The sequence below is a fragment of the Manduca sexta genome, chromosome 28 (genome assembly GCF_014839805.1).
Source record: "Manduca sexta isolate Smith_Timp_Sample1 chromosome 28, JHU_Msex_v1.0, whole genome shotgun sequence".
Classification (NCBI taxonomy): Eukaryota; Metazoa; Arthropoda; class Insecta; order Lepidoptera; family Sphingidae; genus Manduca; species Manduca sexta.
In genome coordinates this window covers 13,712,035-13,724,741 of record NC_051142.1, presented here as the reverse complement: position 1 = coordinate 13,724,741, position 12,707 = coordinate 13,712,035, and the positions used below count along the sequence as shown (strand labels likewise).

General features: G+C 36.4%; 2 protein-coding genes across 2 annotated transcripts; both read left to right on the top strand.

The window, feature by feature from the left end:
* The first annotated feature begins 2,410 nt into the window (after positions 1–2,410).
* LOC115450055 (zinc finger protein 564) lies at positions 2,411–7,002 on the top strand. The gene is given in 11 exon segments (XM_037444754.1): positions 2,411–2,465; positions 2,838–2,967; positions 3,676–3,813; positions 3,896–3,913; positions 4,006–4,114; positions 4,116–4,251; positions 5,415–5,741; positions 5,743–6,262; positions 6,265–6,312; positions 6,315–6,390; positions 6,392–7,002. Coding segments are annotated over 11 exon segments (1,731 nt in total). The 5' UTR covers positions 2,411–2,459; the 3' UTR covers positions 6,615–7,002.
* Positions 7,003–8,017: 1,015 nt separating this feature from the next.
* On the top strand, positions 8,018–8,434 carry LOC119191017 (PR domain zinc finger protein 14-like). The gene has a single exon (XM_037444753.1). It carries the CDS (start codon positions 8,018–8,020, stop codon positions 8,432–8,434), a length of 417 nt encoding a protein of 138 aa, XP_037300650.1.
* The last annotated feature ends 4,273 nt before the right edge of the window (positions 8,435–12,707 follow it).

The window sequence follows — 12,707 nt, the reverse complement described above, 5'->3', positions numbered from 1 at the left end:
GATCATTTCAATATATTTTTTATATTTCTACCAAAAGTTACCTAATAAACCCAAAGTGAAATCGATCCTATTTAATAATTGTGATGATAACATTTGAGAGAACCTAATTTTCTTAAACATTAATTAAGAAATTAGCGTGAGTCAGTCTCAGAAATATAATATAGTAGATCTATAATATAATGCTCAAAAGAATGTCATTATTTTTATAAAAATTAAAGTTCAATTGATTATGTTTATGATAAATTTATGATTATTATTAATTTATTGATTTATTTAGTTATTTTATGGAACAGAGAGAAAATGTATGTTAAAGATACTGATACAATTGCAGATTTTCATTTCATGTTAATTTTAAAGTTTAACCAAGTTATTAATAACTAAAATATTTATAGTTATTTATGACTTATTGTGATTTATTGAAGGTGACAAAATATGACATTATAGTTTTTTTCATGGTTTTACAAATGTATATATGCTACCATTCTCATTCACATGTCTTGATCTCATTTATCTGATTATTTAAATTTTCAATGAGCTATATGTCTTCGTCTAATGGATCAATTTAAGTGCCTTTACCCTTATTATATTTCTTTAAGTTATGTTTTGATATAAACGAAGCAAATCATTCAAATATTGAAAAAAATTGAGCCAGGTTAATTATGCCAAAACCTTCTTTTCGGAGAATTGCCCCCCTAAATACGTAAGACTAGGCAGTATGGTCCTAAGATTATAGCCTGTCCTCTAAGGACGAAGAAAAAAAAATTCAATGGCTGCCAATTGGCATTTTGGTTGTCAATTGTCATTTCCCGATTGAAGACAAGGTTTAAAGATAAATCGTCCATTGGTGATTCCATTATATTTATTGGGCGGATTCACAATGTTCTATATACTTTTATTTCAATAATCTTAACTGTTCTACTGTTTTTACAATCTGTTCTGCTTGTTTTACGAGAGTACTACTTTTGTAGTCTTATGTTAGATTGGTTCAATCAATTTGTGTTTATAGTGTAATTTCGAAATCATGGCTACACAAGGTAATGAAATAAAAGAGTTATTTCGGCAGATGTCGATGTTGTCTTGAATATGGTTACTTAAAAATATGTGGACTGTACACCATTGGGAAGAGAGGAAATTTACGGCGAAATGATAACGCAATGCTTTGCTTTCACCAAAGTAAATATTTACTCAGTTGTTCTAAAACCAACAAAAATGTATGTAAGATTTCTATAAAATACAGACTAATATTTGAAAAAGGTGTTTAAAAAAGATCTGCTCTTGTCACTATTTACTGTTTCTCGTAGTTTCAATGATTTGCCATATTACTTGAAATATTATGGTAGCATAGTCTTTGAGTGAATTGGTGACTTCTCCCAAAACGTAGGAAGAATAAATAGTGTAATGAGGTGTGATACACATAAAGGTATACCGCCAATGGCATGTAGGAGGCAGATCTATCATTCTATACTTGGATATAGATACACATCAAACCTAGTATGCCGAGTATGCCAAATTAATTCTAGTCTATAAGGTCTATATTTTCTATTAATAAAACATTTAACCAAAAATATAAACTTTTTATTAACAAAATATAAAATAGAACATCAATGAGCAAAAATATGATTTAAACTTCAATGTGGGCTTTGTGGGCTGGATCCCTTTTTGCATATCTATGTCCATTGGACTGCATTGCTGACTGGTATGTGGGGGAAGATAAGCAAAGAAAATTGAAACTTCTTGAGTGTGACATTATACTTTATTTTTACAAGCACATTGAATTTGAGTTTAGTTAAGAAGCTTAATTCATGAGTTTCAATAATTACTTATGTTTGAATTCCTTTTCTTGGTTTATTTTATTTTCAATAAAATATTTTAATTGATTCTATTTTTCTTTGTTTTGTATATACATGATTATCATATCGCTAAAACTTAGTAGCAACCTATGTTTGTCAAAACTAACCTTAAAAAATAAAAACAAGTAACTCTGAGAAAACCCACAATTAAATAATAATGAATATGCTTTATTTGAAAGTATACTTCTGTTTTATGGGCATTTTTTGATATTAATAAGGTAACATTGTTTTATACTTTAACTTGTTTACAGCGGAATGTTTGCCGCAAACATTCCGCTGCTAAAATGGGTTAACACTATCACAATTGACATTTCATTTCAACATATTCAAATGTTTATATTTTATGAAACTAGATCTATAATTATGAGACCCGTATATTTTTTCAAAATTCAGTTATTTCCATTCATGAGTTTCATGTTGAATTTTGTGTTATTTTAAAACGACGTAAGCACCAAATGACGAATGAAGCATAATTTATACGGCACAGGATGTAATGACCTTTGCTTTGCAGTAAAAAAAAAAAAGTGAAGTGACAGTTCTTTTTGTTTCTCTCTTTGAAATTGACAGTTGTGACATACCTATTGTAATTTTGATATCTGACATTGACAAATGACGGTGTGTTCGTTTTTTTAAATAAATAGTAAGATGAATTTTTTTCTTCGAAATGAAGTATTATATTAAAAAAAAAACAAACTCTGAGTAGAAATATTATCAAACGGAATTTTGTTTTAGGCACATTTACATTTCAATTGTGATGTGGAAAATCTATTTATGAGAATGTTTGCATTCAATTTATTCCCCATTTACGCGTGTCCCAACATATTATTTAGGGTTTCAATAAAATATGGAATATATTTTATAAGTTCATTCTTCAATAAAGATTGTCCAGAAGAGATTGGTCTTTACTATAACACCAGCTATTATTTTAACACATCAATGAAATACACCATTATTAAAAAAGTTATGAAAATAATGTTTTTCTTCCAGATGGAGCAGATTAAGAGTGTTGATGAGGATCAGCTCTGTGCAACTTGTATCTCCAGGCTACGAGATGCATGTAATTTTAAATGTATGATAATCAAATCCCAAAGATTATTAATGCAGGAAGGTGCTTGTGGTAAGATTTTTCCTTATGGTTTACATGTTCCATCTATAATCTATGTTATTTATATAATAACTTTTGATTCTGATTTTGCATGATGTCACCAGAAAGTATAAAGGTGTAAGATTTCCTATATTTATACCCAGCTCTATCTTTAAAAATTTAACAGCAACATTATTTTAATCTATATTTCAGGGTATGCAATTGTTTCTTGCATCAACATCTCTTTATAAAATGCAAAAGTACATTGATTACTTGATTTTCTTAACTTGTATCAGCTCTAAAAGCTTGTCTCTATAGTATCATGACAATATTTAAAAATAAATATCAATATTTTTTTATTTATATGATATTCTAGAGATTATATTATATTAATGTGTTACATTTTTGTGCAATTTATTCCTTCTAATTATTGCTGGACTTAAGACCATGCCAACAAGGCATTACCAGTCGGAATACATTGTTATAATCAGTACAGTGTCAATATTTTCCTTTTACATATATTTATATTGTGAATTAGGAAATTGTGCAATTTCTTAAATTTGTATCTTGTGTTGTATGTACCCTAATACAAGAAATTGATACTTTTCATCTATATATATATTAAATATACACTGTTTTCCAGATAATGTATATTATATATGAACTAACACCTCATTGCAAAAAATGTAGTACAGTACAGCTTTAAGATTTTGAAGAAACAAATTTTGTTATCTGTTTTAGATGAGGATACTTTAAATATTAAACTAGAGCATGTGAAACCAGAAAGCAGCTTTCACAGTGACACTGATGATGATACAGCAAATGACACGGCAGATGATACTAAAGATATGCTAGAGAGGAACGTAGAAATGGAAAATTATCGAGATGGATGAGAAAACACCAGATGATGATCATTACTTAAGATGTTGAGTATTTAGAGGAGGAAATCGTAACTGAAAAGTTGAAGTTGAGCCTAATGGTAATACTTTTTTAAAAGTACAATATTTTCTTGGTAATATAGTTAATTCCGGAAGAAGCTAGTTGACCCTTATATTTCATCCTATTTTTCAGACTCTAAATTAGACGAGTCTGATGAAAGCGGACCGTCAAAACGAAGGTGGCCGAAAAGGTTGCCACGAAACGAGAGGAACAAGCGATATATGCAATACACTGAGGACGACACGTAAGAGCTTAGAGGCGGTGAGAAGCCAGAAAATGTCAACGCGCGAAGCGGCGCAGTACTACAAAGTGCCGTGCAAGACGCTTGCTGCCAAGTTGAAACTAGAAACAGATAGTGAGTACTTATGCACTCTTAATGTTTTTATTGTCTAAATTTGCTAGTAAGAGCCCTGTGTCCGTTCTAAGCTCAAGCTACTCAGGTTTGAATAATAAATACGCAATTAAATCGACGTGTGTAAAGGAAAAATCAGGAAATGTCTACATAATGCTATGCTTGTTTGGAGCTAAGTTCTATGTTTTATCATTTGATTCTGAATACTTAAACTGGTATTAGTGAAATTTAGCGCGTAGTTTCTGGTCATTGTATTGAATTTGACAATCTACGAGATATCGGTGATAATTATTAAATTAGGAAACTTCCATATAGTCATGGATTCGGCATTTGAGTTGTTCTGCTAAAACAGAACATGTTTTATCATAGCAGCGATGCACCAACGGAATCGAACTTGGGAATGGACATTAAACGGCATCAATAACAACGATATATATCTAGTACTATAACAGAGAGGTTCTACTCCCTTTCAAAGCTTTTAATCTTGCTTTTTCCATCATTGAACTGCTTTACAAGGTTCATGGCGAGACACCCATTGACAAATTTTACTCTGTTGTAATATTTTCGCTACACATCTTATAAGATTATGTCGAGTGTTCTTGAGTCATACTATTATTATTGTTGAATTTGATATGAGTTTTGAGTGATAAGTCAGAAGTGCATTTAAAAGCGCTATATGTATTTGTTAAATAGCCTTTAAAATGGAACCCTGCGCTAAAAATAGTATATTTTGTCATGCTATTATAATTTTGAAATACATATATGAATGGGTGAATTATTTTGCAGCACTAGCTTGAGAATATGAAAATATCCTGTTAGGTTATAAGCTGTAATAAAAAAAATATGAGCTCTATAAATTTTCACAAACATTGTACAATTAATCACCAGCATGATGCTAATTTTAATCGATAAGAACTCAGTCGAAATACAGGCAAAAACTTTAATGTAGTCATAAGTATAACGAAGTTTGAATTACGATAAAGCATTATGAAACTAGCAAAATGTCTGACGCATACTTAACTACAAAGTAGCACGCTGATTAGTACAAAACGACAGCGCGGAAGGCAAATAAGCTTCAACATTCGGCGGAGTAAAATACAGGCACCGCATAAGTGAACATACGCTGCGAAGTCCCTATAATAAGATCCAGAAAGCTGGCGGGTTATAAAAAAATACATTTTGTTTGTAGATGCCGGAAGCAAACAAAAAGAAAAGAATGTCAGTAGATGTAAAGGAGACAAAATGTGCTATAAATGGGGAACAGAAGGGACGGCGCATGCGCACGCGTACGCCGCGGAAAACCAAACAACACAAAGACGAGAAGGCGGAGAGCGCCGCGCTGCAAGAGATGAAGAAGCACAAAGAAAATATACATACTATATTACTGTATTCAAATGCGTCCATGGTAAAAGGGCAGTGGGGCGGCAAGTACGCATGTTGCTTCTGCGACGAAAAATTCCCGAAACCGGCCGAACTCAAACGTCACAACCTCGACGTACACGAAGATGCACACACTAAAAGCGATACACGTGAAATATGTCTCCGATCTGATAATCAAACTAGACATCACAGCGCTGCGCTGCCTCGTCTGCGGCGGCAAGATCGACTCACTAGATCTCCTCATGAACCATCTCAAGGAACACAACAAAACAATACACACAGATATCAAAAACCATATAATTCCTTTCAAGTTTGAAAGTGATGTGTTACAGTGCGTGGCGTGTACGAAACAGTATCCGTTCTTCAAAACGTTGTCCGAACACATGAACGAACATTACAGAAACTACGAGTGCGTAAACTGCGGCCGAGGGTTCATCAACAAGCAGTCGATGCAGACGCACAGCTACCGACATCAGAAGAACGTGGGCGTGTTCAAGTGCACGCACTGCCCGCGCGAGTTCGACACGCGGCACCGGCGCAGCGCACACGTGCGCAAGACGCACCTGCACGGCAGCAAGACGCGCAAGTGCCACGCCTGCGACGAGCGCTTCTCGTCCAGCGCGCAGGTGCAGATGCACATGGTGAAGGCGCACGGCGCCGCGCCCGGGAGTACAAGTGCGACGCGTGCGACAAGAGCTACCCAACGGCGGCGCGCTGAGCCTGCACAAGCGGCGCTACCACCTGATGCTGCGCCCGCACAAGTGCGCGGAGTGCGAGATGGCTTTCTTCTAAGATGGAGCTGCGCTCGCACATGGTGACGCACACGCGCACCAAGGAGTTCCAGTGCGAGATCTGCGACAAGCGCTTCGGCACCAAGTGCTGCCTCAACCAGCACATGCGCGCGCACTTCGGCATCAAGCACTACCGCTGCGACTGGTGCGACTTGAAGTTCGCCGCGCGCTCTAAGATGAAGCTGCACATGCTAAGGAAACATAGAGAAGTGGTGTAATCAACGCGGGCAGTCATTTTCGGATTACAGTTTCAAATGTAGATGGATGATGTATCTGCAGACTACAGTGAAATTCTTACAGAACAGACAGTTTAAGATCGATGAAAACACGGAACGTTTAAAATCTTTGACGTTATCAATGGGGTTCCTCAAGTCAAATGTCTTTATGGTGTGTGTAAACATGATAGAGATAGTAAAGTAGTTTCCAATTAGTTTTATCAAATACTAGAAAGAGTCGAATATATTATTCTGGCTATCTAACAAAAATAGTTTCACCTTACCCAAATCGTTCTCATGAAGTACTTACAGCGTGTCGGCGAGCTTACCACTAATTGAAAACCATTAATCTAAACAAAATAGCGTCTCGACTGTTAGCCAAAGGAGTTTTAGGCTTTGTGACACTGCTTTTGCCTAGAATTTTTATATGAATCTACTAACTGACTATTAGCAAAGTATAGTTAATTACTAATTTTAAGCAAAAATTAAGACGGCAATTTAGGTGAAAGAATCTGATTAAAGTATTATTGATTACAAAATAAGTTGGCAATAAGCTAGTGTAATATAATTTACCTGTTTTAGTGTTATTTTAAATCAAGCCACCAGGATTTACATTCGTTTTTTCGAATTAATAAAATACAAAAAAATATTTATCTACGGGTTGTTCTACAAACTATCGATGAAGTTGAGTTTGATTTCGTTACCAGGATATTGTGTATTCTACTGATTATGACTGACAATTTCACACTTTTAATAGTAATTTTGTAAAGAGAAAAATATATCCATAAGTGTGTTATGTAGTATATTGTACAAATAATTTAGTTTGTAACAATTTTTTCAAGATATCTTGGCTGAGCTGCTGTAAATTCCTTAGTTTGTAGAACTATTCATATTTTTTCTCCTGAAAATAGCATGGTTGTACTCTTCATCAAAAAGGAATGCAAATACTGAACTAAATGTATATTTTTTAAACGTTTCGTAGAATTAAATTCCTTAAGCTTAAAATAAAAATTATATTGTTTGTAGATGTCGCGGGAAACGATAAATCTGAGCAATCGATTAATAACGCGCACACTCTTACTGACAACCCTGCGGATGCTTCTGAATACCAAAGTCATGAGTCAAATGTCCAAAGCACGGAACAAATAAACAATATTTTAGAAATGGACAAACATAGACATAATATATCCATGATTCTGCAATATTCCAACGCGACGATGATTCAGGGCCATTGGGGCGTGGGGTACGCGTGCTGTTTCTGCCCACGCCAGTTCCCGCTCGCCTCGCAACTGAAGAGGCACAACCTGCGAGGCCATCGAGATTGCCTCAACCCAATAAAAAGAAGACAATGATACTAATCTTTTACTAAAATTGATATAACAGGTCTCACTTGCGATGAATGCAAAATGAAAATTGGCTCTTTGAAGAAATTGATAAAACATTTGAAGAATATTCACAGAGAACGAATCTACGCTGTTAAAAATTATATAGTTCCGTTCAATTTTGATACGGAAGAGTTGCAATGTGCTCTATGTGCTAAAAAGTTCGAAGATTTCAAATTGCTGTCTGATCACACGAATGAGCATTTCAAGAATTTCGAATGCTGGTTGTGCAACCATTGGTTTATCAACAAACATGCATTAGAGCTTCATTCGTACAGGCACCATGGCGGCGCGTACGAATGCTCGTACTGCTCGAGTATCTTCGACACGGCGTCGGAGAAGAGCGAGCACGTGCGTGTCGTACACTACCTCCAACAAGACGACTGCGTGTGCGCACTGTGCCGACACATTTCAGACCAAAGTGAAACTCGAGAGACATAAAGCCGACGTGCACGGGATCAAACAACAAGTGTACGAGTGTCGCCCGTGCTCCACTACCTTCGTTAACGAGACGTATTTAAGAGCTCACCAGAAGAGTTTTCATTTATTGGTACGACCTCACAAGTGCTTCACGTGTCATATGAGTTTTTATTCTCAAATTGAGCTCAACATGCACAGAATAAAAGATAAGGACTCGAAAAAGTTTGGATGTGAGATCTGCGAGAAGAAATACAGTACCAGGTGTAGGTTAAATCAGCATTCGCGATTGCACTTTGATCACAGGCGGTTCAGTTGCAATTATTGTAATCAAAATTTTGTCCATAAATATAAGTGGAAAGAGCACATGAGAAATACACATCCGAAAATTATTACATTGATAGTGATTAAGAGAAATTTACCGTATTTATATTAGGGTTAAATTAGATCAGTGCGAATGGAAATTTGTCTGTTAACTATGTAACGACTATTAACTTAGACTTCGAGAGACGAAAGCATCGGTATCGTGGTACTATTGGCGTCTTTGTCATGTTTATATTAATGATGAATAGTTATGATGTGCAGGTGATTAACTAATTCCTTGGTGTGGATCTCAGTCAAAATAACCGCCATTTGTTTGGTGTTAGTAATTTCGAGGCCTCATAATAATCTCTGTTCGCTGTCAAGTGGTGCATCCGAAATCTGTGAAAGCTAGTCAAAATACAATAAATTGAGAATTATATCTCTAAGATATTATCAATGAACTGATTTGTGCACGAAATCTATGGTTTTTATTATTTAATCTTGTAGATATATTGTACAGGTTCGTCAAAAGAGCAAGTTGCTTTAATACTGATGCGCATTGCACACGTTGTACATCCGGGTTGAATTTGTCCTCTTTTAATCAAACACCAATTAATTGATGTGCAAAAATCTAGCTATAGAATTATAAATATAAGTATATGCTGTCTATGTTTTGGGATTATGTGTAATATTAAATTTAAAATATAAAAATAAACAAAAATTATACACTTGGATGTTATAGTATTTTTATTTCCGTTCCATTTTAAATTGTGGTGTACATTAGCATAAGGTTAGTTTGAAGATAGTATCCTACACTAACATTCAAATAAACAATTTAAATATGAACTGTGCGTACTTATACAACTGTTAAGTGAATATTGGCAGAGAAGTGTTAGAGATATAACAATAGGTTGGTTTGCAATCCCATGAGACATGGTTTGTATCATGCAAAGATTTGCAGTCGGCAATACCCCCGGGCACAAATAATAAAAATCAAACCAGATATTCGTATTGAATTAACAGTGAAGTAACATTTTTTTCGAGCGCTACAAAATGACCCGACTCACTGATGGCAAGTAATGGGATCCAATCGAATGTCGACTAATGAGAGGAGCTTACCTCTCGGCAATGCATGCTTAATTTAATACTGCGGAATTTTAGTTCCCAACATATTAAAGGGCCCTGTTAAAATTACCATACAAAAAAAATGTTAAATGAGACGAACGCTTATGCTAATATTTGTATTAAGAGGTACTTGTTTTAATAATCAACTTAACTGGAAGGTTTCAACAACATTTGCAAGTGTATAGATCACTAAGAATGCCATGAGAACCCCGGGTATGTTGTCGTTATTAAAAAAAGAATGTAAAATGTTAGATATTTTTAATCTCCGATAGATTAACCACGGGAAACGCGAGATTTCACTTGTCTTATGAGACATGGGACACGGTGTGACAATGTACATCAATTGGTTTATTTAACAATTTTGAACCAGGTAGTATCTTAAAGTCAGGCTAGTAAAATAGTATTCGATTGAATTCTACTTCCTGAGACTGAAATCTCGTCTCTGCACTCGATGTGATTTTATAATAATATACATTTTGTTTGTCGTAGGTGGTGAAGTAGACCCAGATCGTGAGGAGAGGTATAAATTTTGAAAGAGATAAAACAATATTGACGTTTACCAACGGCACGCCGTTCAAGAGCCGCCTGGGTCGCTACTGCTGCGCGTATTGCACCGACGTCTGCTTCGACGACCCGGTGGAACTGCGCAACCACACGCGCACCACTCATCTAGACGAACGCACCCAGAAAGTGGACGTCATAATGCGACGTACTTCTTAAACGAAATCCTTAAGCTAGACACGGAAAACCTCCTGTGCGTCGTGTGCTATACCCCGATCTACAAATGGAACGACATGTTCCAGCATCTGAAGGACAAGCACCAGATTGAACTTGATCTGGCGTATCGGAAGGTGATTCCGTTTAATTTAGGCGTAGAACTGAAGTGCGCACTGTGCTCGCAGCTGTTTATAAACCATGTTACTGGACGGGCACATGAACTCTCATTACAATAACTACGTGCGGAGACTGCGGCGACACGTTCCCTGACGGCGCCGCGGTTAAAGAGCCACATGAAGATTCACCTGACCGGCAAGTATCCCTGCGAACAATGCGGGAAGGTGTTCGTTGGAGCACTATAAGAAGAAACACGAAGCTGTCGTTCACAAACTGACGCTGTATTATAAATGCGCGCACTGTGGCATGAAGTTTGGCAGTGAGAGGGAGCGCAAAACCACGTGACCGAAGTGCACAGTGATAAAGTGAAAATTATCACGTGCGAACTGTGCGGCAAGACGTTCAACTGGCGCCATTACTTCGTGAGCCACATGAGGAAGACGCATTCGCACAAGAAGCACGCATGTCCCAATTGCGAGAAACGGTTCGTCGACAAGTCCGATCTGGATGGACATATCGCGGCTAAACACAACGGTGTGAAAAAATTCCAGTGTACCTCATGCGATAGGAAATACTCGTCGCGGCCCGGCCTCATGATGCATTTGAAGAAACATAAAACCTGCGCGCTAGCAATTGCAAACCAATCAACAGAAGTGGAATATGTATCAAGTTAGCTTAGTAAACTTAATGAACCCTTGAAAATAATAAAATACGTGCAATCATGGCCAAAGCTAGGGTTAAAATAGGCTAAAAAAATCTCGCTACAACGACGTAAATCATACAACGGTTAGAAAATGTAAAACAAATTATACCCTGTTCTATTCGGCGACTCCGTATGTGAATAACAAAAGAAAAAAAGGCACCCAAATTCTACTAAAAAGTATTTGCTTTGCTGACACTTCCAAACCCGGTGGTGCACACTGTACTCCACTCCTTATCCAGAGGAATACGAGCGGTACGCGCCGCAGAACGCATGCAATTGTAATTTTTCATAGACTTTATTGACAAAACAGATGCGGATTTTTTCTTTTTATTCGTTCTTAGAGGCCAGTCTTACGACCATACTGCCTAGTTTTACGTCAGATGCGGATTCATCATGGAGTGTCCGTCATTGCTCAAAGCAGACGATGTATTGAGAACGGTAGATGCCGGCGCATCACAAAGTATGTGTGACTGACTCTCTTTGTCGTCGGTTGCTATTTATACAATACCCAAGCGACCTGGGATACGGGATTTAATCTCACAACTCTATTGTCAAGATCATAAAAGTTATAAGCTCTCTAATGAGGTCGCGGATGACCCGAACCTATATTAAAATGAAATTGAATACATTGTCAAATCCGTATACCATTTAGATACGCTTCATTAAAATACGAAGAAATATACTAAACAATTCAGCGACTTCGTCTGTGTTAAATTTATGTTGGATTTTACATTTTACTTATGTCAACCCTGTATTATATACTGTCCCATTGCTGGACACGGGCCTCCTTAACTACTGAAGGGGATTAGGTCTTAGTCTTCCACGTTGGCCTAGTGCGGATTGGCAGACTTCACATACTCTCAAAATTCTTATAGAAAACTTTTAAGTATGCCGATTTCACGATGTTTTCCTTTACTTATATTATTAGTATTTGAGAGTGCTTGATATCACCCTTTGCACGCATGACAAAGAATTGCGCTAAGTATCAAGTCCTTTAACGTTATGTAAATATCTATAGTCGTTAGACCATACTATGCCTACGTTAGAGATTCGTGCTGCCCATTCCCTCAGACTTTGTGTTCACCTCCTATAGCTACACGAATTCCTATTCTTAGTTTACAAGACTCCCAATGTTCACGCAATTGAATATTATTTCCAACTACGTTTACGGAACGCAATTCAAATTTCCATACAAAAATGTACTTAAACGAAGCTAAACTTAACGTAAACTGTAACGCAAATATTCGTGTTAGGGATATTGACTGGCTTATTTGCCAGCCTATACTAAAACACAATTAACTAGGTACCTACGTGCCTTATTAACCCTCAAAC